The 25924-nt window shown below is 36.2% G+C and overlaps 2 protein-coding genes across 3 annotated transcripts in view; one reads left to right on the plus strand and one right to left on the minus strand.

Annotated features, from left to right (window-relative positions):
* Positions 1–17090, minus strand: part of SYNPO2 (synaptopodin 2) — a 96509-nt gene extending 79419 nt beyond the window's left edge. Inside the window, exon 1 of the mRNA XM_026697962.2 lies at positions 16815–17090. Coding sequence (XP_026553747.2) covers positions 16815–16919 — 105 coding nt within the window. The 5' untranslated portion in view covers positions 16920–17090. The remainder of the gene's footprint in view (positions 1–16814) is intronic.
* A 5225-nt stretch (positions 17091–22315) lies between these two features.
* Positions 22316–25924, plus strand: part of SEC24D (SEC24 homolog D, COPII component) — a 56697-nt gene continuing 53088 nt past the window's right edge. The window contains exon 1 of one of the 2 annotated variants that reach the window (XM_026697956.2): positions 22316–22432. The gene's annotated coding sequence lies outside the window, so the exon portion shown is untranslated. Of the gene's footprint in view, positions 22433–24400; positions 24552–25924 lie in introns of those variants that run through there. The other variant, XM_087936210.1, reaches the window with a different exon arrangement.

Consider the following 25924-nt stretch of genomic DNA (forward strand, 5'->3'; position numbering starts at 1 on the left):
TAACTGGACATTGAGGGCAATGTTGGAGATATTAAAGAGACTTTTTTAAACTTATGTGACTGTGTTGCCTTTGTGCCATGCCCTGGATCACCACACCCACTGTATTCCTTAATAAATTATCTTTTTCTTTTAATTTCTGGTGTTCCTTCAGAATCATCCTCTGTCCTGTCTCGGGCTTTAATTGGCACTCCACAAATATTTATATATTCTTAAAATGTAAGTTCTGTCTTTATCTCAGTACTTCAAGGTGATGTTTCTCTTCCAATTTTAATTCACAAAAAAGGTAGTATGACAGAAGAGAGAATGTCTAGTTCAAGAGAAACCCAGTGAGTTTTGATTAGTGAGGGTGGATTGGAACTGGAGCTTCCACATTTGGTCTCTGTAGCTAATTTTTCTTGTGCTTCTCTTCAGGCTTTCTCCATTGCTGCTTTGATAAGTTTCAGAAGTCCACCAGGAGGCTTCTACCAAGAGTCTTCTTACAGCTTAATTGCTCACAAAGGAACTCTATAACTCTTTTAATTTTTCTGCCATGATCCCGGTGGGTGGGTGCATGTCCAGTTAATAGTCAACAATAGCATTCATCTGGTTTGGGCATTCCAGTTCTAGTGACAATAAAGAAGGTTTATTTATATCTAGGAAAACAAAAACTGCACTATTGGAAATCTCCAGGCTGCTGAATCTCAGAATCGTCAAGCTGAGAATGTCTTCCTTTGTCCTGTACTGATTTTTACATTTATCATTCATTTCAATATTTGCAATGGAAGCATGCAATTTTTGTATATGTTTTTTTTAATTTAAAGTAATATAAAGAGTGTAAAAATTGGTGCCTCTCTTCCTTGTCCTCCTTTTGTTGCCTGAAATAATTTTCAAAGAGACTTGTCAAAAACTTCTACTATTTCATCTATTAAAAATTTACATGATAAGATGGGAAATGGCATGTCAATATGTATATAAGGTTATTTTACAGTCTGTAAGCTGCCTTGAGTTGCCATGGGTGAATAGGCGTCAATATAAAATAAACAAACAAACAAATAAATAAATAAATATTAACTGGAGCAGGTGGCTTCAATTTTGTGATTGTATCAATCAATGAACAGAACACACTGTATCAATTAATGAATAGAAACTACAATTCAAATTAATGAACAGAAAATACAGTTCAAATTATATGTGCAGGTCAGTTTTTTTTAAGTGTTGCTTTATCTTGGCGTGGAAGTTGTCCTCATTCTCACAAGGTTAATATCAGTGGCACTATATGACATGATTATAGTCACTGGACTGGATTATACCAAATCACTATAATTCCGTACACATTTCTGAAGGCATATGTTTGACTCAATTATCAAGTTCTTTTGTATCCGAAGTGGGGTGAGGAAGATCAAAACAGAAAACATGGTAGTTGCAGCATCATAATTATACCCTTATCTATTTCTATGTGTATCTGATATCAACCAACCAACTGGCTGAGCTGAAGGTATCAGGGCTCAAAAGTCAGAATGAATGAAAGAATGAATGAGTGAGTGGGTGAGTGAATGAATGAATGAGAATTTAAGAATCCAAATGTGTATTCTTCAGTGTTACTACAATGGCCATTGTTTATATTGCCATGTATTAGTCTCCTATCATTTTGGAATTATAAATTGATTGTAACATAAATTTAACAGAGGCCATTTCAAGTATGATTGTCCAGAAGAATTATTTTCTCTGCCCTTGCAAAAACATTTCTTAATAAGCCATTATTGTGACAGCATTATTTGTTGAAACTCACATTTGACAAATTATTTGTTAAAGATTTTACTTGACAAAATTAACTTTATCAATTTTCAGTTTATTGCAATAAAGTTATTTGTATACTACTTCTAAGCAAGAGTTTAACCCATTATATCATTTTTATTTCTTAAAATAATCAAGCTATATAATATGATATCATTTTAATTAATTAAATGTGAAGGAAAAGTTTTACAGCTAACTACAAAAATTACAAAAAACATAGTTCACATTTTCCCATAAAACAGATTTTAAAGGGCTGGAAAGTCTTTAAATAAAAGTCAGAAGTAATTGCCACTATAAATGATGGTAAAGTTAAAATGTATGCTGTTTCCTGTTTCTTTTTATAATTCTGAGCTGAAACCTACCTTTATCTAGTGAATCTGTATGGAATTATGTTAAAAAAGAATTCCACCCCAAACTTTCTGTTTCTAAAATGTTAATTTTATCTAATTCTTCTAATCTTTCCATTTTTTAGTTCATAGGGAGGTCTAAAACTTCTGGTTTCTAGTTTTATTTTTCTTGATTACATACAGAAGATTTGGTATAAACTGTTTGGTTTGCATGTTTGTAACTGTCAGAGTAGAAAGAACTACAGAGCTGGAAGTAGCTTCAGAGGTCATATAAGCCAGAGCTCTGCTTGGTATAAGGCACTGTGGTTAATGACAATACAGTGAACACTAAGCATTTTGTTGACCTGTATTATCTGGCTTTCCTGACTTTCAATTTGTTTGGTGCTGTATATTCCTTTCACTGTATGACAAGCCTTTTGTTATTCTTATTTGCAAACTAAATAGTTCCATCTCTTTTAACTATTCATCATAGGACTTGGTTTATAACTTTTTTAATATTGCTTTTCTGAATATATTCCATTTTGTGATCATCCTTTTATACAGTGGTGAGATTCAAAAATTTTTTACTACTGGTTCTGTGGGTGTGGCTTGTTGGGCGTGGCAGGGGAAGGATACTGTAAAATCTCCAGTCAGAGGTGGGATTTGCCGGTTCTCAGAACTACTCAAAATTTCCGCTACCGGTTCTCGAGAACTGGTCAGAACCTGCTGAATACACCTCTGCTTTTATACTGCAGTGGGCAACATTGGGGGAACTATTCCAGTTGGGGCTTGACCAAGGTAGCTTGGAGTGGGACAATATATTCACTTGATTTGTATTCTATGCTGCATTTAATAGATTTCAAAATAGCATATCTTTTTCTCCCTAGAGAAGAAATTAGGATGTACACATCCCCAAATTCATGTTTGCAAAAGTAACATAAATATTGAGAAGAAATATTCATTGGGAGAAATAGTAGCATTTCCTCTACACTGACAAATGCATTCTTCTTTCTTCCTCCATTTGCATGACTGATATTACTTCTGATTCTATACAGTTGTTTCAGAAAATAAAAACAAAGCAAAGCAAAACTAATGTAGGGGGATATATTTACAGGTGAGAATTAGAACACAAGAAACCATTTATTTTGAATTTTCACTAGAGATTCTCTGAGCTTTACACTATATTGCTTCCCCCCAAAACATTTTCTTCCCAATAGTTAATATTAATCTTTTGGAATTCCCAGTTAGTTCTAATTTAAAATAAATTGCTAAATTAGCAAAGTTGGCCTCCTATATGTATGTTAGTAGGATGTATGCCACAAAATAGCATGTTGATTAGAGGTCCTGTCCTTAAAAAAAGCATAGGAACATCCTTGTGGGGAAAAACTGGTCTTGATTGGACTTGGGATCTACTCAGAAATATGGCAAAAATACCTAACTAATTAACTATTAGTAGAATAGTATTATTATTCCCCTTTCCTTACCACTTTCTATAGAGGGACAATTGAAAGTATCCTCTTGTTTTGTATTGCTGTTTGGTTTGAAAGTATTTCTGTTTTGGACAGGAGAGCTGTGCAGAAAAGACAGCAGAAAAGATTATTGAATGTTCACTTCCTTCTATTCAGGGCATGGCATATATAAACCATAACCCTTGATCAAGGTCTGCAGTATTGGCAGGGAAGCTACACATCCTCTCTATGATCAATTTTCATTGTTGCCTTCTGGAAGGAGGCTTTGTGGTATCCGAAGCAGAATAACTAGATTCTGTAATAGCTTTGTACCGTATAGTATCAACCTTTGTATATGTATGTGCATGTGTGTGTATGTGTATATATTTATTTTCTTTTGAGAGCGGGCATCATAATTTCATTTTTAATGTGTTTCAGTGTATTCACAGGAAAAAACTGACAAAGGTTATCTTGTCCTGTCCTATCCTGTCCTCTTTTTATATATCCTCCTTGTTTATGTACCAGCAAGTCTGTCATAACTGTTAGCAACCACATAGAAAGATTTTCTCCTGGCAAGAACAGTTCTGACCTTAATATAAATAGGGAATCTAGACAGAAAGAAAGAAAGTGATGAAATACTTTGAATGTGGGACAAACTATCATTTGGTATTGCGAAAATAGTTGCTTAGAAAAAAAATGAGCTCGAAGTAAAAGAAAAATCCAAGAGAAATTAAAGAGGAACTGCAGATCTTAAAAATCTGGATGGTGCTGACTTATTTATTTCTTCATCTCATTAAATATAGGTACTGCCTGACTCCAAAATTCTGAAAGACACCAAACTTTTAAAGAAAAAAAAGGGCAATATATGAATTGGTGTATGGAATGTTTCCACATAGTGGACATAAGGATGGTTTATAAAGATAGAGAGAGATATAGAAACATAGTACGAATACAGTTGGTATAAATTGTAGTTAGCTATATTGATTCTTTTTATTGCCTCATGTTCTTAATTTGTTTGGCTTTTAATGTTTATTCCTTTTCTTCACTTTGCAGTATGTTACTTACACCAACATGGTATATATGTATGCACAGCAAATAAACAAAACATTGTAATGGATGTGCCTTAAAGGCTGCTTATAATAACCTGTCTTACACATGTGTAAACCAGAGGTGGTATTCAGCAGGTTCTGATCAGTTCTGGAGAACCAGTAGCGGAAAATTTGAATAGTTCGGAGGAGCAGCAAATACCACATTTGATTGGAGATTTTACAGTATCCTTCCCCTGCCACACCCACAAGCCACACTCACAGAACCAGTAGTAAAAAAATTTGAATCCCACCACTGGTGTAAACTATTTAATTGTGAAAACTGAGTTCACTTAAAAATCATTAAGGTTTAAGAATGGTCAGGTATTTAAATTCTATCTGTCCCATTTTATTTAGATTTCACTTCAAAGTTACAAGGACAATTGTGAGTTTATATCATCATTAACTTTTTATGTAACATAGAATGTATGTTTGTCTTGTTCTCATGTTTATAGGCTATATGCCCAGTTACTATTCTACAAATACAGATTCATCATAAAACATGTTGTTTTTCTAATATGACAAAGATTTACCTAAAGCTGCTTATATTTTCTTAGACAAATCCTGTCACAATTTCAGTTGTGCTTAGGTGTCTCATCTTTCTTTCATCCAGACTGGCTAAGTAACAATCCTGAAATCCAAATGTCTTGGTCTTGTTAAAAAAGTTTACTAAAATGTATTTTTAGTTTCTCAAATGGTATCACCAGTATGCTTTTGTTCAATGTGATCACTGGAACTTTTTCTAAAGCAGATAGGCAAAGCAACAGCTGATGAAAGAGCAAACAAAAGATTTAATTTATTTAAAATTAATACATTAATTATATTATTAATTTTTATGCCACCCTTTTCTTCTATAATCATATATGCCCATATTCATATATGCATGAATATATCTTGTTTCTCAATTATTCATGTATTTTTAAGGCTAAAGGTGATAGCCTTCCCAGAATCTGGGACTTAATAACAGGTGTATGCATTCTAATAAAGACTCCATCAGTTCACATTCAATAATGCTATTAATTTTTTCACTCAGAGTGGTTTTAACCATTATCACAAGAAAGGAAAGATTATTACATGTTTCCATTGTAGAGAAATTGAAGCCTGAATTTCAGATTGATCTTTTAGCCAAAATTGTTCACACAAGATGCTGAAAACCACATAAGCTATGCTGAGGATATTCTAGTCATTTTCTTTGCCTACTGTTGAACATTAGTTAAACACTGAGCATTTGAACAGTCAAGACTGAAAAATGTCCTTATTAGTCTGATACAGATAAGTCATTTCAGTATTTTATTCTGAAATGTAAGTAAAGTGATATAACTATGTTTTATTATCTTTCAAGGGATGATTTAATCCAAAGCTTAACCATCAATAGTTTATTTTATTTATTTATTAAATTTATATGCACCCACCTGCCTATCCAAAGTGACTCCTAATATGCAAATAGAGCAGACACTGTTCTGACCGAATTGAAGCTAGATTAGAACTCCATTTAATTTTGTTAATTTTTCAGAATAGTTCTGTTATGGAAAATAAATCTTGATCCTGATTTTTATTACCTTAGTTTATACATGAAATATAGGATGATTATAGCTTGCTTAATACATTTATTCTCACACAATATTTGTCTAAAATGAATATTTGTACCAATCTTCCAAATATTTTTGATGTAATCAGTTAACAGAGAATTAAATTAAATGTTATTTAGTTGCTAGTATTTTACTTTCACTACCAAGTTATCAATTTTGCCTTTCTATGTGATTTTCTATGTAAATAAACCAGTTAACCCTGGCCTCCAGTCTTTGAAATCATTAAAAAACAATGCATGAAAAATACACCAACATTTCACTTCAATGTTTCATTTCACTTCAATGTTTCCCAACACAAAGGCCGATCTTCAAACACTAACACTGAAACCACTGCTTACATCAAGGGTGCATAATTTCTGATAGCTCCAGAAATCACCATGTTTTACCCAGAAGTTCAAGAGCTGTGCATTTAAAAGTGAGGCCGGTTGAAGATTCCATGTGGATCCAAAGCTAAAATTGAAATGATCCATTTTTCTTGAGAAAATTTTCCCTATCCTGGCAAATTCTTATTCTGGAGTCACACAAGGCTACACATAATTCATTGTACACCTGCCTTGAATAAACACAGTGATATGTTATGTAAACACAGGGAGGGTGGAGATTTCTCTCATTCCAAAATGCACACAAAATAGGCAAGAGAACTTTGGACCAACATGAAAAACACAACAGTATAAAAAAGGGCAATATCAATATCTATTTTGCTGGGATACTATGACAGTAATGAAAATAGATAGGGATCTATTCCTAAAATATCACAACATAGGTGCAATTATTTTAAGTGTGAAACCTGAAGAACCAATACCCCTTTGTGACAGCTGCCTTAGCAAACTGACATAAAGGGTACTTATGTAATCACATAGTAATGGTTAAAATTACAATATAATTGATACATTCAATAAGATTTATGTCTTATATCAGTAATATGTTACACTGGTCTTATAATACATATAATTTTTTTGCAAAAAAATTAATTAAAAATGTGTCAAAAATGGTTTTCAGAAGTAGTTTGCCATTCTTCCCAACAAGTCCAGCTGGCTTTGCGCCTAAGGCAGGACTAGGATTCATCATCTCCCATTTCTGATCTGATTCCTTAATCACTCTACCAAACTAGTTCTCTGTTGATTTCACAAGTAGGAGATATTTCCATAGGAATAAGATTTTCATTATATATTTTTTTATTATATGTCCTGACTCTTCACCAAGGAGATGGTGGTTCTTCCTGCAATAACATATTCTCGAGGTTATAATTGTCTTAGAGAATAAATGGCTACATTTAGAATGTTGAGAAGATGGGATGAGCACTATCATGGAGAGAAAGTTATCTGTTCAAAATGGTTCTTATTTTAGGGGTAGCCATTACAGTGAATCATTTAGGAAAAGAAATGCTGGGAAAGTAGCTCTACACTAAAATCTCTGTACCCTGCCTCCATTAGAAGAAAAGAAGAGTTCTGGTGGTTCAGGCAAATGGTCTTCATAATCTGCTATTTTCATACAATGATCAAGAAGATACATTCAGAAAATTCATAAACACAGGCAGGGGGAGCATAATTCTTTTCTATATTGCTTCCATTATTCTACCTATGATATTGGAAAGTACCAAACAGTTATTAAGATTAATAGCCACTGATATTCCAACCATTTCATAAATGTTTCCCGTCCCTCATTATGAACAATAGCCACCCCCCCTCATTGAATTTCAGTAAATTCCACAGCCATTATAAAGAAATGGTTCCGTTTATTGATCCTGACTCTTCTTGGAATTTATTTCTCTAAACTTATTAGCACATAAAAACCTCTCTAAGCCATATTCCATAACATACTTCTGTGTATTCATGTTTCTCTTACTATATTCTCTATGTCTTTTATCAAGGTCGGGGTGTCCAGCCTTGGTAACTTGAAGACTTCTGGAATTCCCAGAATAGGCTGGCTGGGGAATTCTGGGGGTTCAAGTCCACAAGTCTTAAAGTTGTCAGAATTGGATACCCATGATCTAGGCAATTACTATCACTTTACATTCTTGTAAATATAGCTGGTTTCAACCATACCAGCTTTATACATAAAGATGTTTGAAATAACCATTTAAACAAATTACATACTGAAATGAGGTTCAACATTGAATTTGGTTGGTGCATCTATCTCACATGGAGAGGGAGGGGAAGAGGGAGAGAGAGAAAGAAAAAGAGAGAGAATGAGAATAAAATCCATCCAATGCTATTGTTGAAAAGAATTCTCTTGGAAAGGAGACAGAACTACCTACATTCCTGTTCCAATTGCTTATTTACAGTTCCGTAGGGCAATGACAATGACTAAAACTATCTTTACCTTTTGGGCTGAATCGCCCAAAGGCCTGAGAATGTATATTTAAAAGAGTATCCAGTTTCAGTGAACACTGTAAAACAAATGTACACATTTGCTCATCTTTAATCATGTTTCAGATTTATGTTTAAGCAAGGATTTACATATTTCTGCCAAAATATAACAGAGAGTAAAAAAAGTAATTTCTCTTTCTATGATAATAGATAACTGCAATAGAAAATGAATATTGGACATGTTCTAAATGTTTAAAAATATTACTTGGTGCTGCAGTAATCTCCATTTTCCAAGATGTCATAGGAGTAGCTCTCTTTTGACTCCTATTTAGCATCCATGTCTATATGAAATGCCTGACTGAGATTCAATATAATGATGATACTCAGTTTTACATGTCTGTCTTGGATGGCCCAAATGATGGTGGTGAGATACTTGTTCCATGTCTAGAAACTAGATAATCTGGATGGGAAAGAACCAACTGACAACACTAAGGGGCTGTAAGTTTTAGGGTTACCCTCATCTAATGATTTGACAGCTTTAGTTCTTGCTGCAATTATACTTCCCCAGCAGAGTTTGTGAACAATCTTGGTTCTTCCTGGACTCTCAGTTCCTGCTTAAACTTGCAGCTGCAGCCAAGAAAGCCTTTTGAGTCTGCACAAATACATTGGTTTCACCCATTCCTAGATTAGCAGTCACTTCTCTCACTCACACATTAGTCACAATTAGATAACTGCAATGACCTCTACTTGAAGCTTCAGCTGATCCAGAATGCGGTGATGGGTGCTTTACAAAATACCATTGTAACAAGGGTGTCAAACTCAATTTCATTGCGGGCTACATCAGAGCTGTGTTTGATCTCAGGGGTCTGGGGTTGGGTGGGGTCATGGTGGGGGCCAGGATGGGCATGGCCAGCTTCACGTCACTCACCAAGGTTCCATTTTTGGCTGTGATAGTCTCCTGCAGCTCTCTGCCAATGAAAACAGAGCTTGAGGAAGCTGTGCATGGCTGGCCAGGGCTCTGTTTTTGCTGGCAGAGGGCTGCAGGAGGCTGTCGTGTCTGAAAATGGAGGCTGGGCAGGCTGTGTGCAGCCTCCTTGAGCTCCATTTTTGTTGGCAGAGGGCTGCAGGTGGCCATTGCGGCCAAAAACGGAGCCCAGGCCACAGGCCAGTTCTTCGTTGTTTCCAGGGTGGGCCCGTGGGCCAGATCTAAGCACCCCATGGGCTGGATATGGCCCCCAGGCTTTGAGTTTGACACCCCTGCATTACAACATAATTGCTATGTGAATTGCACTGGCTTATAATAGGCTTCCTGGTACAAATCAAAGTACTAGTCATCACTTGCAAAGACCTTCATGGTGTAGAGCAAAATTGTTTGCAGGACCACCAAAACCTGGTTTTTGCATGCCTTACTAGCATGGGCACAGTCTTGGTTCCCTTTGTGAAACAGTGACACCTGATGGGGCCTCAAAAGTGTGACTTCTCTTCCATAGCACCTATGAAAATGTTCTCTTGCATAGCACCTACCTCAGGGAGCAGCCCCGTTCCTGAGATCTAGATGATCCCAATCTTATTGCCTTCGTAAACACAGTGAAGACCTGGCTTTTTGCCTGAGCATTGTACCCAGGAAATTATTTGACTTATGGATATGACATTTTTATGGGGCTTTGACTTTATGGGTCTTTTAATTTTTTTCCTCTTTGCCACTCAAAGTTCCCGTGGTAGAGGAGCAGCCATATACATTTGTTTAGCCAACAAATAAAGATTTTGAAATCACAAAGAGTATCTAAAATCCAACTTTATAGGAACTCACAAAACATAATACCATGTTTCTCCAACAATATGGCCTCCACCAATAGTAAGGCCCAGCATGATTTCTAGGCAGGAGGTGAAATTAAGCCCCATCCCCAAAATTTAGGCCTATTTAAACCATGCGTTTCCCCACCATTTCTCACATCATTCGTTAGAACTACACAAGGTGAAGAGAAATGGGAGGGGAGGGTGGAGGGTGGGGAGAAAATTTGCCTTTAGGAGCGCCCTGCAGGTAGCCTAGGCTAGAATACCCCGATCTACTACTGATAGAACATCAGCTGATAGAAGCTTCCCGAAGGCAGAGTCACGAGCCACTTCGATTGGCCGGTAGAAGTGGCCTTGAGGCAAGCGCCCATGCACAATTCCCACTCCACGAGGCCATTTCTATCAGCCGACGAAAGCTTCCCAAAGGCAGAGTCCCCAGCCACTTCAGGGTGAGGCGTGGCTGCCCGTGTCCCCTCACCATTAGGCAGTGTCTTTCGGGTGATGGAAGCTCCCCAAGGGCAGTCACCAGCCACTTCAATCAGCTAATAGAAGTGGCCTTGTGGTGAGGGGAGTGTGCGTGCGTGCTCTCCCCGAGGCTGCTTCTACTCGCTGATTGAAGTGGCTGGTGACTGCCCTTGGGAAACTTCCATCGCCCAAAAGACACTGCCTAATGGTGAGGAGACATGGGCAGCCCCGAAGTGGCTGGGGATTCTGCCTTTGGGGAGCTTTTATCTGCCGATAGAAATGGCCTCATGGAGAGGTATGTGCGCATGGGCCATTCTAGGTGGGGGAGGAAATTAAGTCACCCCCGAAAAGATGGCCTATCTGTTTTTTGGGGGGTCAAAAAAATAAGACCCGGCCTTATTTTGTGAGAAACACAGTAGTTGCACCAGCAAAGTATTACTTAATAGAACATAAATAAGCAGTGAACCCATTTATTAAAATGGAACCTCAGTACATGTCTACTATGTGAATAATGGGTTTTCCTATGGAAAAGAATAGGAATCCTTATATTTCAAATCTGTAGTTATGTTTACTGTGAAAAATGATTCTAGCATTATCTTGTAATATATGGAAAGGTTGTAATAGGGCTATGTTTTTAAACATTAATAGTGCTATGTTTTTAAATGTTAAGAAATCAATAGACTCTACTGGAATAGATTATTTCTTTGATATGCCAAGCAGTTAATCTAGTCTAAATTCTGGATCAGTGCCCAAACTATGACTGATATATAAATCTAGCTATAAAATAAACTCATCCCATAATGCTGAGGAAGCATGAGAGATTCTCACTCTTTTCCTGGGTTGATCACATAAATATTTCCCATATGAACTGTATCATCCAAAATATCAAGACAAGTTACATGTGATCAGTGTAGACATCAGGAGAACCATGAAGGAAAGCCCTTCATAGTTTTTTGTTGGATGATTTTTTTCAAATCTATAATACAATATGCTGCATGTTAAGATCCCATTTTAGTTTTAAAAATTGCTTATCTTTAAGACAGCCTCTTATGTCTTAATAATTTAAAACATTGATTTGCTAAAAATGATGAAAACAAAATTCTTTTAGCAACTTAAATCAAAAAGTGATGAAAATCATCAAAATCTGTGCCAAAATAAAAATGTCTAAACAATGAATTGGAATACAACTTAATATCCTTAGAGTACGAATTAATGGACTTAGAAGAGTCAGAGTTAATTGAAGTTCAATTGATTATTCTAAGTCTGGATCAAAGTATTTTTCCTTTCATATCTAAATACTTTGCAGGATCTTTCTTGAAATATTTATATGTCTTATATGTCATGATATCATTAAGAAAGCAAGTTCAGAAGTTCATACCATGTGTTCAGATCTGCCTTATTCCTATTGTATAATTTTTGGTTCGCGAGAGTGTAACAAACAGAAAATACTTGGCAAAAATATTCAGACAGGAAACGTTAAACTAAAACACAAGACAGTTAACTCATACACTCCCATATTCCATCTTCTAGCCCTTTAGCTTACTTCAGTAGACATTCAAAAATAACTGGCCTTTAAATCTGTCAACTGGTTAAGCTGATCCAAATGTGATATGCAAAATGGGAAATTTAATTTATCTATTTAAAAATGTATTCTTAGTTTCACAATCAGTCAGATTGCATTTATATAGTATTGTAATTCCTACATTCACAGATTATTCTTTATGTCTAATTTAGAAAGATGATGGATTATGACCTAGGTATGATACATTCAGTATTATACCTCAATAAGCTTTGAAATAGCTATTTTAAAAAGCCGAGATCTTCATTCAAATCTGTTGTTGTTCTGCAACAAAATTTACTTACAAAGCAAAAATATTTATTGATTACATTCTTTTGATATTACTTAGACTGGTTTCATTAAGCATTTATTGTCAATGGTTAAAAATAATTTTCTACTGTTTTTGGTTATACTAATGGAAGATTTCAAAGCAATCAGAATTATTATATGATCATTGTTATTTTGTTTTTATATGCAAAATACATATTAAATAAAAGATGCATCCCATCAACAGTGTTTAAAATTGTTCGCTTGCATAATATGCCCTCATGATTGAGTTGTCCAAATTAAATGAAGTGATTTTTGGTTGCATGGTCAGCCAGGTGTTTTGATAGCATCTGGCATTTTTATCCACCTATCAACCTGGGATAAGCAGATATTGTCTGATAGTGTTAAAGGTATTGAGGAGGATGTAAGCTGTTGTAAGTAAAGCTGTCTTTTGCAATTTATTGTCAATGTTTAAAAAGGTATATATGCTTAATATGTGTGTATATATGTATGTATGTATGTATGTATGTATGTATGTATGTATGTACACACACACACACATACATACACAGAGAGAGCTTTCCCTTGTCACAGTTGTTCCATTTCTATCTGCAGGACATTGGATTTTCTCTTTCTCTTTTATTCTGCTTTCTCCAGGAACTGCCACTATCCAAACTACTTTATGTTTCTTATTGGCGATTGTTAAGTCTGGAATGTAATGGCCAATTGTTAAGTCTGAGGGGTAACGTTGCAGGTGCTTATCTCTCTAAATTCTAAAGTCCCAGAGCACTTATCATTGTCTATTACTTGGTGTAATTTAAACTCCTATCAGTTCTTGCTTTCTGATATTTCAATGCACAGTCGTTGATACTTTGACATGCCTTACTTGTAGTTCGTCTGTATAATCACCTTGCAGCAGCTAACTAGGTAGTCCACTGCAACAATATATATTCAGCAATGTTTAGTCTGAAGACAGTAGAAGAGTTTTTCAACTGGTACTCCAAACTGCAATACCATATTTTTTCATATCCAAATGTGGCAAATGCTATGTAGTTTGTTTGATTATGTGAAGGCAAGCATAAAATGATGGTGTGTCACTTAGTTCAATGCATAAATTCAGTCAGTTGGGATTATAATCCGAATTATGTCTAAAAGAAAACATAACCTCCCACAGTGTATGAATCCAGCCAGTAGAAACTTAGACCTGGAAATATAATCTCAATTATACTTCTTCCTCAATAGGGTCTGATAGCAGAACTGGAAAACCACATGAAAGTTAGTGAGAATCCCATTAGATTCTGGAAGGCTCTTAAATATGCATTTATAGGGAATGTCTTATACAAATCAAAGACAAAAATAAGCTTTGGGGGTCACATTCCCCCCCAAAATGGAGACTAGTCACATAAATCTAAGTTTAAAAGATGCAGAGCAAAATAGATAGAAATAGTTCAAGAAGCTTCCAGTACCATCCATGCCTGAAGCCCCAGAATTTTTCAGAGAGCATAGATGTCCAAGCAGGATGCTTAGAAGATCTGCTGAATCACCAGTTCTCTTGGGAAATTTAGATAAGAGAACATGCTGGAGATTTGGCAACTTTCCTTCTCACACAGGCCAACAGTGTGCTGGGAAAGATTCTAAGCAGATGCAGTCCCATGACTGTCATGAAAAGTTTTATAAGGGTTTGTTTCAAAGCTTGCTATCTTTAAATAAAAAAAAAAAATGAAAATATCTTACTACAGTTTTTTCTCATCCATACAAAGGTAAAGATATTATAGTAAGTAATGTTTCACATTAAGCAGAAGGAAAATTACTGGAACAGGCATTAGACTGCATTCTATATTTATCAAAGCAGCTATCTTATTGTGCCTTTTGCTCTTTGTTTTTACAACTGTTCTTCCAAAAATTACAGGATCTTGAGATACCTCACAGACTGACAGAAAATAATTGCCTACATTTTCATGGATTAGGATTCCTTTCATCCACAACTTTATGACTCCATTTTCACTTTAAACAGCTACCATAGATAAGTGTTGAGACATTCATTTCAGCACAGTTTGTTCTGTAGGCTCATCACCAAGAACTTGAATATTATCTGATCACTATATAAGCAGTTATTCATTTGAAAGAATCATCATTAATACTTTGGGAAGAAAATGCAATTATATGAGTTATAACTAACTCTGTTCAGTGACTGGCTTGAAGTCGCTGTACATATTTTTCTGTTCCAACTTTCTACTTGTGTTATGTAGTCCTTTAATTAATCCTTTGTTCTACACATTTGAATAAATTAATCTTTTTCTATCCACAAGATCTCTTGTGGATCTGGGGTTCTCAGTTCTCCTTCTGCTAATCCTATTGATACTTTGTCAGAAAGGATCACCATTGCTGTTACACGATTACACGAGTTCATGAAACCAGTGTGATGAAACCAGTTCTATCAGGAACCTCAACTTCAAGTCTATCTTCTGTCACAAAAATTCACTGTCCAGTCACCCTTTCTTAGCTTGAACACTACATGTGCTCTTGCACAGATAAAGCTGAAAGAAGCTGTGACACATGTATAGGAGTTCTTGGAGGAAAGGTGAAATATTACTGAACAATCAATGAAAACAAGAGGGGGCTAGCAAAGGAAGCTGATGCAAGACTTAAAAGGAAACACCATATGCAGAGGTGCTATATCACTGAAAATCACATGCCAAAAAAAAGAGCATAAATGATAGGCAACTCCTTTATCACCTGCTGGACTATATATATTTACTTTGAGTCAGCAGGACAGTTTTTATATTTGCAGCGATAGATATCTACTAACCAACCATCCCTAATCTCTGCATACAATGAACGTAGCTTCCACTCTGATAAGAATGCACCATTAAATCCATGTTGAAAGAGACATAGCTTTTTCTTTTTCTTTTATTCACTGGATTTCAGCCAGCAATGTCTTTCAATAATTCTAATGCATGCTATCAGCTTTGCCTTGCATTCGTCCTACAACTGTGCTCGTTCCGTTAATTTCTATAGTTCATTTTCCTGTGTCACTAGGTGGCAGAATTCCATTATCACAGCTGTGTTCAAACTATAATTACATTCAAAATAGAAAGCTCTTTTTTATTGGTTTTCCAAAAGAAAATTTACTTCCAGAGTACAAAATACTTAATGATAACATTCTTTTGATATTAGTACACTGATTTCATTAACCATTTATTGTCAAAGTACCCAAAGAATTTGCTGTTGGTCTTTCAAGATACAGGAAGAACATGAAAGACATCTGGTCCTTGACTGAAATAAGGTAGTTGCTATAAACTTTATTTTATTTTAAATACTAAAAATGAACTGATAAAAATGGTTCAACAAAATATTACAGTAAACTTTGGCAGTCCTCCAACTACTATATCATATTCATAAATCAATGAAAATGTCTCCTTGTTCCTTATTTGTTTCTTAATAAAAGCAAGCTGTATAATAAAAATAAATTTCAATGAATCAAAGTATCTTTATATATGCACAGGATAAAGAAAGCATGATCTTTTTTGATATTAGTACACTGATTTCATTAACTACTTATTGCCAATGTTTTTTTTTAAAATACTATTGGTTTTGGCTATGCTATTGGAGGATCTTAAAGCAATTAGTTAGAATTCTCATATCCTTGTTATTTTGCTTTCACCAATAAAATACATAGCAAGTAAAAGACATTTGTCATCAACAATATTTTAACACTGTCAGTTTACATAAAATGAGACAATAGCCTCATGACTGAGTTGTCCAAACTAAGTGAAAGGTTAGGTGCAATTTTTCCCTTGCAGCCATAAGTTTACTTCTTTGTCAAAACTGAAGAAAAAGTATCACAAATCTCTCATCAAATGAGGTTCTGCTCATTCAAAGCCTAGTGCTTACTGCAGAGTGTCTTTTTAATGCCATTCAACAAGTTCAACAGAAGTTAAAATTAATGAACATTTCAGAAGATACACATATATATGGGGAATCCCTTTGTACTTTCCAAGATATTAAAGTAGGAATGTTTTAAAATGATAGTTTTCTTAAAAAGTGCATCTGATAATTCATTTGAAGAAGTTCTGTAAGTACTCCCAAGTGTTCTAACTATCAAATTATACTATACATAGCTTTTATTTCTTTCTCTACACACATGTACAAATTCATACACTGATTAAAACAGGAAGGAAGATACTCTTATTTTCTTACCTTGGCAATCTGCAAAGGCTGCTTTTCTTCCTTGCCACCCTGAAGTCTGAAACCCCAAGGTGCCCCTCCAGTCATAGTGATGCAAATATAATCCTGCACACCCATTATCTTTCTGGGAAAATCAGTCAATGTTCATTTAAAAAAAATGTATCTCTAAAAAATCCTGCAGCTGGAGATTTGCAGCTGGACTTTGCCTTCTAGATGCTGTTAGCAGAGGAGAGTCAGGATCACTGCTGTTGGCACTGCCTGTGTTCTGCACTTGGTTAACACAATCATTGACTGAGAGCAAGGAAGTGCTCCCAGTCCAAGGGATCAACCCACTTTTTCGTCAGATTTGCTGTGCTCAGCCCACCTTCGTGGTAATGTCAGAGGAACACAAATGAAAAGCACTCGGCTGTGAGGGTAAAAAAGGGCTATATTTAAATCCAAGAGCATTTGCCTATGACAGCTAAATCAAAACAGCCAGGTCAAAGGACTTGTTAATCTCCCTGCAATGATTTAGGACAGAGAGTTTACTTTTGTAAGTGTTACCAGACTTGTTAAGCTATAGTTGCAACAAGTTCTGTGTTCTCATAACCCAAACAAAGTGTAGGAGGGGAAGAGAAAAAACGTTGTCTTCCTCCCCAGTTCTTCATCAGATACCAGCATGAAGCATCCCACTGAGACTTACCCACAGACCTGCTGTGATAGGATGTTTACAATTATCAAATGATAGCCTGAGTTTTTGACATATGCCTGGATCTTTCTGGCATAAATTTTCCAGTGCCTGGATTCACACCCCACGTGTTATGCCATGATATGCTCAAGTATTGGCTGGTTTTGAACTATGAACTAAGCAATAACTCATGTTTTATAAAACTCAATTCAATGCAGCAAATCAAAACCAAAGCAATATGTTGCATGAATTGGGCATATGTGTTCTTTTTCCCATCGTTATGTGTAAAAGCTACAATTTGTATTTGCTTCCTTCAAAAAAAAATTAAAAATTAAAGAGCAAACAGCAAGACTTAACTTTTACATTTTAATGCAAATGGAGGAAGATCAGTTTCATATCAAAGGAGGCAATGATTAAAATGACTGAAGATCATACCTGTGGCCATTCAGATCTGCAATTCACAGCAGCACAAGAGAGAAGTAGCAATGGTGAATTATGCTGCAAACTTTGGTTCAGAATTTTTTAACAAAGAAATAAAATCTGGGGGAACCTCAAAATTGAAATTAAGATTAATGGACAGGAATTTATACTCATTCCTTAATTCTTGTGGCAAGTCCATATTCCTACCTGATGCAAATACATGTACTGTGACGTCATCGTGCACATTTTGTTTTGTTTTTTAAACATAGTAATGGACATTTGTTTTTGGAGAGTTGAATTACTTCAATATTTGTTGGAAGACAAACGGCCAGGCATGTTCATGCCAGGAAATTCTTGACTTATGTTACTGACAAGTTTTTCCTTTGGAAGAAAAAGGAAGTAACAAGGGAATCAGTTGATTTGATAATAATCAATAGCAAAGACTTTATTGAGGAAGTAAAAGTACCAGGAATTTTGAAATTCTGTTATGTAATGCTAAAAAGAATTTAAAATGGAGGTCAAGGTGAATAAATTAAAAAATGGTGTGGAGGGATGACAAGGAAGAAGAGAAAGAGATGCTAAAACGACAACTGTAAACAAACTGAATGAAAGAAAAGGTGGAAAACAACAGGCTGGAAAATTAAGATCTTTTAAAAAATATTTATTTTAAAAAGAACATATGTAATTTGAAAAGGTGGACATATTACTATATACAAAGATGCTTTTTCAGGAGACAACAGGACTTTGGTTTTTCTTTTGAAGACATTTTGCTTTTTATCCAAGAAGAAAGTCCAGAAATATTTCACAAGAAGAGTTCTCCACTCCTCTACTCGTTGTAGAATACCTTATGCCACCAGACTTGAAATTCTAGACCTAGAAAACCTTGAATTATACCATCTTCGTTCTGATCTAAGTATGGTATATAAAATCATACATTGCAATGACTTACCTGTCAATGAATACTTCAGCTTCAACCATAACAACACAAGAGCACACAACAGAAACAAACTCAAGGTTAACCACACCAAACTTGATTGCAGGAAATATGATTTCAGCAACAGAGTGGTCAATGTCTGGAATATTCTACCTGACTCTGTGGTTTCTTCCCCAAACCCCAAAAACTTTAACCTTAGACTGTCTACTATTGACCGCACCCCTTTCCTAAGAGGTCTGTAGGGGTCGTGCATAAGCGCACCAACGTGCCTACCATTGCTGTCTTATTGTTTCTTTTATTTTTCTTACGTGCACCCATTTCATGCATTTATAACTATGTATATACTTATACCTATTATCTTGTAAATGATTGACAAATCAAAATAAATAAATAAATAAAAATAAATAAATGATTTCTTTCAACTCTATGATTCTAGACAGCTGCTGCTTCCTGCTCTTTATATATGTAAAATGGGAGAAAACCAAAACACTGAACATAACGTCAACATCTTATCTTAGAAGGTATTTCCTACTTTAAAAGAACCTCTAGTACTAAATTAAACTAGCTTTCTGGTCATTACCAAGTCAAAAACTACAGGAATTGAAGGAATGCCCCTTGAAATATGACAAGCAACAGAGAAAAACACCAGTAGAGATTTTAAACAAGTTAGTCAGCAAATCTGGAGAAACACACAGTGATCAGCAGATTAGAAGAGGTCAACCTACATTACCAATTTTTTAAAAAAAGACAGAGAGTCTTAACATATTGTGCAAATTACCATAAAATATCCTTAATTTCAAATGCTAGCAAAATAATATTTAGCCTATCCAATACAGTTTAGAGTCCTACATGGAAAAAGAGATGCCAGATGTTTCATCTGGCTTTAGAAAAGACAGAGGAACATAGACATAGCAGATGCATGCTGGATAATTAAGAAAGCCAAAATAATATGCTTCATTGATTGTAGAAAAGCCTTTGACTGTGTCAATTGCATCAAGTTGCGGAATATGCACAGAAAAAATGGGAATCCCAGAACATCTGTTTTTATGAGAAACCTATATAACTCATGTTTCCCTGAAAATAAGACTGGGTTTTATTTTCTTTTAGGTCCCATAAGAAACACTAGGGCTTATTATTTTGGGGGGTGTCTTATTTTTCCCCATGTATGGGAGGCCCACTTCTGCTTGCTCCTGCTGGTGCAGGATGCCATGCAGCATGTCAGTGCTGCCGCCTTGAGGAGGGGGATGGACCTGTCCATGAGCCCCACACTGACTTACCTCAAGACCCTTGCAGTCAGGCCATCTACACTCTGACACCTGCCTCACCTTACACCACTCAGCCTCCTGCTCCATTGCAGCCAAGAGCAAGCAGAAGAAGTGGGCCAGCAGCCACGTGGGCTCCTGTTGCATGGCTGCCACCTGGCTGCCAGTGCTGCTGCCATAAGGCAGATGTCAGGTCATGAATAGCCTGGCTGTGGGGGCCTTGAGGTAAGCCTGCGCAGGGCATGTGGGGCAGCTTCACCCTTCCCCTTGCTTTGTGATTGCAGCACTACAAACAACCAGACAGAATGGGCAGGTGGCCGGCTGTGCAGGCTCTTAAGTGGGGTTTAATTTGGAGATAGGGCTTATATTAGGCACACATAAAAACATGCTAAGTCTAATTTTCAGGATAGGTCTTAAAACATTGAACAAACAAAACAATAAGACAAGTAGAAATAGACTGAGTTCACATATTATACTGAATTAGTTTGGTTAATGTGCTTTGTTGAGTCAGACAGAATTGGCTAGGTTTAAGCAGTGCACTAAGCCAAAACCTATCAAATCACATTATCATTAGGTGTCAAGAAACAAATAAGTCCCACATCAAATGAAACCCATACCCATGAGTAATGGGAGATATAAGAGCTTTCTGGGAACCACATAACAGACGTTTAACAACTAAAAGGAAGTCACACCTGATTTTATTGTCAGATGAAGTGTGGCCAAATTCACACATCATAAACAGCAATATAAATGTCTGCTTGTGTCTTAGTTGTTGGTTATGATAGGTGTTTGAAATATAATATCATGAACATCTTCCTAATATCATTGTACAAATATGAATTATTTTGATGCTATTAATGTAATCATTCAGACTATACCTCTTGCTTGCTTGACTTGAAGAAATTGTATCCCATCTTTCTTCCAGCAAAGAAGATCTTTGGTAGAAAAACAAACAAACATATGATTGATGGACCTTAATTTCTAATTTTGTCTAGTGTATCCAATTCAGCTTGCGACCAATCGATGAAAGCTGCAGACTATCAAATAATTAGAACAGTTGAAGTATTTGTGGCTTTAATTGAATTGAATTTTGTTTTTAAACTATACCAGAATAATTTTATATGATTGGACCAAGTATTATTTTACTTGTTTGTGTAGTAAGACAGTAATTCTAAGCGTTTGTATCTTTTTCTGGTACCAATTGTCCCATTTCCATTCATTAGCTGTATTCTTATTCAACAAGTATTTCTCCTCCAAAGCAACCTCCAAAGATATACATTAGTAGAATAGAATAGAATAGAATAGAATAGAATAGAATAGAATAGAATAGAACAGAATTCTTTATTGGCCAAGTGTGATTGGACACACAAGGAATTTGTCTTGATGTAAATACTCTCAGTATACATAAAGGAAAAGATACATTCATCAGGAGTTGAGAATCATAAGGTACGACACTTAAGGATAGTTATAGGGTACAATAAGCAATCAATCATACTGGGATACAGTCAATATAAATTGTAAGGATACAAGTGACAAAGTTAGTCATACAGTCACAAGTGGGAGGGATGAGTGATAAGGAGTGATGACAAGATTTAACAGTAATAGCAGTGCAGACTTTGTAATAGTTGAACAGGATTGAGGGAATTATTTGTTTATTATTTATTAAAAAGGCAGACAATATTTGGCCCAATGTTTGTAAATTGAATGCTCTCTAAAGGATGGTACATTTGTTCACTCCATTGAAACGGAAAACATTCAACCACATTTTAACAGATCACATTGATCAAGTTCACTGTATAATTAAGATATAGTTCCATGTGACATGTAAATCCGTAAAAATTGGATAAACCATGGTGGGTTAAACAGGTACTATGAAGACAACCACCGTTGCTCTCTTCAAATGGCGGAATTAAATTTCCCTGTCAATCTTTCATTCCTTATTAAAACCTAGGTGCGTTACCTTTTTCTCTTTTGCATGCTATTTTTACAAGATGCGATTACTGGAACGCAACCTAAGGGCAAAATGCTTCACTGCAGGCAGTACGCATGCTCTCCTTCCTTTCGGGTTTTTTTTTTTTTTTTTTTTTGGTGGGGGGAGCATGCTCGCAGCCTGGCTGGCAGCTTAGAGCAGAGCACAGCTTGCGTGGCGGCGGCAATGCGCGCTTCGAGGCCAGCTGTGGCCTCAGCGCGCGCTCCCGCGAGCGCTGTTACACGTGGCAGTTCTGTGAGCGCTCCCGGGGAGGGAGAGCCTGAAGGCAGCCGGCTTGTTGCGCGGCTCTCTGACAAGCGTCTGCGGGACCGGCTTAGAGCAGGGCGAGGTAGCGAACTGAAAGCTGGGGACGGCCAGGTAAGAGGAACGACCTTCGGTAGATATTGGGGGGGGGGGGGCAAGAGAAATTAGAAGCGTTTTGGGACGTGCCGTCTGGACACGAGAGCGCCTCTGAACGTCGTCTGTATTTGTTAGGTAGGGCAGTCAGGGATGATAGCATCCTTTTGAACCAAGGGGCATCTGGGGCTGGAAAAAAACTTTTGAATTTCCATAGAAGAGGAGGAAGAGAAGATTTATCTCGGAGCAAGAGATGCAGATGTCAAATTGGATGTCTCATAGGCAACATTGCTAATGCAGGGGCCAATCTGTCTATCCTTAGGAGGACTAGCTGGATTTGCTTTAAAGGGCATCCGGTGATTTAGTCTGCGACCTCCTCAGTTATCCTGAAGCTGTTCAGGTTCTAAATATGTTTAATTCTTTTAAGAAAGTTAGATTCAAAACAATTGAAAAGCCCAGTCAAGCCCCATCCTCCCAGCTTGGGTGCAACTAACCTTAATTTTATTGCAAGACTGAAGGATTTGTAACATGTTCAAAAACTGTGAACAATGGGCTGATTGCATGCAGTGCAAGGTTTTCACACTTAATGTTGAAATAGTAATTTTTAAAACGGTTTTCTGTAAATACTATATATTAAAGATATTGGCATTGATTTTTGGATTGGGATGAATCGTCACTACACACAAGCTACCTGAATCCACAGTGTGTTGTGGTGGGGGGTGGGGGCAGGGAGAGTGACCCTGCCATATTGTATGACAAGAATGGGGAAATAGTTATTTTGACATATGTGCTGCAGTGGTGGCATACATCTTTTGTCCTTAACTTGCATCCCAATTGTCACCCTTTAATTATGAGCTGAGTAGATTGTGATTAAGCTCTTATGTCTTCATATATTAAAGAATACATGGGACAATCGTAACATATTATCTCAGTTATAGGAATATGGCAACTTGACATTTCAATACTGTTTTATCTGCTATCATTACAAAAGCATTGACTTTGTTGATTCAGTGTAATGTAGTGATTATTTTTATTTTATATCTTCTCTGGTTTTTAATAGCTAGGTACATAAAATGTGCATGTTTACTGTTAATTATGATTCTCATCATCATTAATGGGGGAGCCTTAAACATGTAGTCTGACTTTCAATCAAATTTTGGTTGGCATCCTGGACCATGCTCCATGTTCACAGTCTTCAATTTCATACCAATGTTTCCTGATTGCAGCGATTGTTATTTGCTGGGGTGTTTGGATTGGCCAAGCTGTCACAAACCAGAGATCACTTCCAAACGAGACTTAGGGACTATGACTCCAACTGGATTTTCAAAACCAGTTCTGTCATATATCATGCAGCAAATAAGAAAGCGAGAGAAGTCAAGAGTACTGCATAATGGGACCCAAAGAGGTTATAGCAAAACAGAGGAGGAAGTCATCCCCTGTATTAAAGAAATTAAGCTCCTCCTGCTATCTGTTGTTACCTAGCATCAACCATCCCATTTGGCTATATAATAGAATAAAAAGGAAAAATAGGAAGACATTCTGCTGACTTAGTTAAGAAAGTGTTTGTTGTTTGGATCATTTTCTATGTAGGTAGTAATTAATAGCTATACAACTAAGCCTTAAAATCTGAATTACTTTTTTTTGCGTCTTACCTAAAAATGGTTTTCTTTGACCTCTTTTTGGAAAGTCTAATTGCAGGGATGTTTTCAAACTAATATGTAAACTACTACATAAGTATGATTGACGGATTACCTTCTTAGTATTGAGATGCTTTATAAAATAGGTTTTAATTTGCATCTTGTTGATACACATTGTTGGAAGGGAAGAGAAGAAGGAAGGGAGATACATTTATTAGGTTACTTTGTTTATCATGAAAGTGAAAGTAGATTGAAGTCATTTAAGCACAGTTATGTTTGCATTTCCTTCTTGGCCTTTGGTTTACGTAAGATGTTCTGATGTGGCACATTTTTTTTCTCTCTCAACTGTGCAGGAAGTTGTTTTATTGGCTCAGAATACTATCAATTGTAACTGGCTAGAATGCTGACAATCAGCATGGCTTTAATATCAAGCAGTTAAATGCACCTGTTGAGATGACTACAGCTCTAAACTGCCACGTTTCTATCCACGAAAGAAAAAGGAAGTATGTGTCTCTTTGTGGGGGGAGGAGAGGGAAATCACTGGCAGCAATCTGATCCTTTCATAGAATGTGTTTAATTAACAAGTGCCACCTCACCAAAAATAGTTTTCTCATTTTATGTGCATGGATGGCAATTGAAAAATCACAATTTTAAAAGTTCTAATTTAAATTACAAAAAATATGTGTCTTCAAAATATGAAAAGAAATAGCATGATACAGATCAGATGTACACGTTGGCATTCATAATTAAGAATACTGCTGATTGGTTATCATTTCTTTCAGTGTCTACAGTTTTAGTAAGTTGTGAGTAAGTAGTCATGGATACCTTTCCGTCTGTATAAATGTTGTTGTAATCAACAAAGCTTACGTTGTATGTGTGTGTGCAATCTGTGTTTGTTCTTATGATGTACAAGATATACAATTTATTTGATTTTTATATACCTTTTATGCATTTCATATTTTTGCATAAATTCATTTCCCAGAAATTTGATAACTTTATTTGGTACATCCAGTTATTGCAAACAACAAATGTACCATTTTGTTAGTCATGCTGATATAGGACCCACAGTGGTATGTCAGAGAAGAGAGCAAGGTTTGTGTGAGCCTCTCCTAGTTTTGCACATACGAATTAGTGGTAAAGAAATAAAGATTTATAATTATTTTAACTGAACCTGTTTACAGGTCTACTGTAATTTTTTCTCTCACTTTGTCCTGTTGTTTTCTCCTGTTGTTTCAACTTGGCAGTGGAAAAATTGAGAAGTGACTGGGAGAAATTTTAGACAGCTGCTCCTTTGACTGCATTTTTGTACATATTTACTTAGCATTAAAGGCATTAGCCTTTTTGACATTTGTGGAGCTTGTTTCTTGGTAAACTTTTATAGAATCTAAATTTGCATTTATGAAGGTAGAGTGATAGATACAAATTCTTGTCTTTCCCCCTTCATTCTAGTTGTCTCTCCTGGACTCACACCTTTTGCGTGAAGAACAGTTGGCAGCTACAGCCAGAGGGGCTCTTTAGAACTGTTTCTTGTGCAATAATTATTCCCATACAAGAAGCAGCTCATGGTTGCTCACACCTAGTCATGTCCTAATTGTACCACTGCAACACACTCAAGGTAGGGTTGCCCTTAGAGAGTATAGGAAAGGTTTAGTTGGTCCAGAATACAATAGTATGGATGCACCTCAATATGCTCTGTAATACTGCTATAGTGTTGGTCCAGAATGCATTGGTTTCCGTTAGTCTTCTGGATGTGATTCAAGGTGCTGCTTATTACCTTTAATGCTTTACATGGCACAGGGCTGGGTTTTTTTGTTGAAGGACACTTTCTTCCAAGAACATCTGCCTGTCCCACATGCTCCCACAGGGCGACATGGTC

The sequence above is a fragment of the Pseudonaja textilis genome, chromosome 6 (genome assembly GCF_049901715.1).
Source record: "Pseudonaja textilis isolate UNSWEBS1 chromosome 6, rPseTex1.2, whole genome shotgun sequence".
Lineage (NCBI taxonomy): Eukaryota > Metazoa > Chordata > Lepidosauria > Squamata > Elapidae > Pseudonaja > Pseudonaja textilis.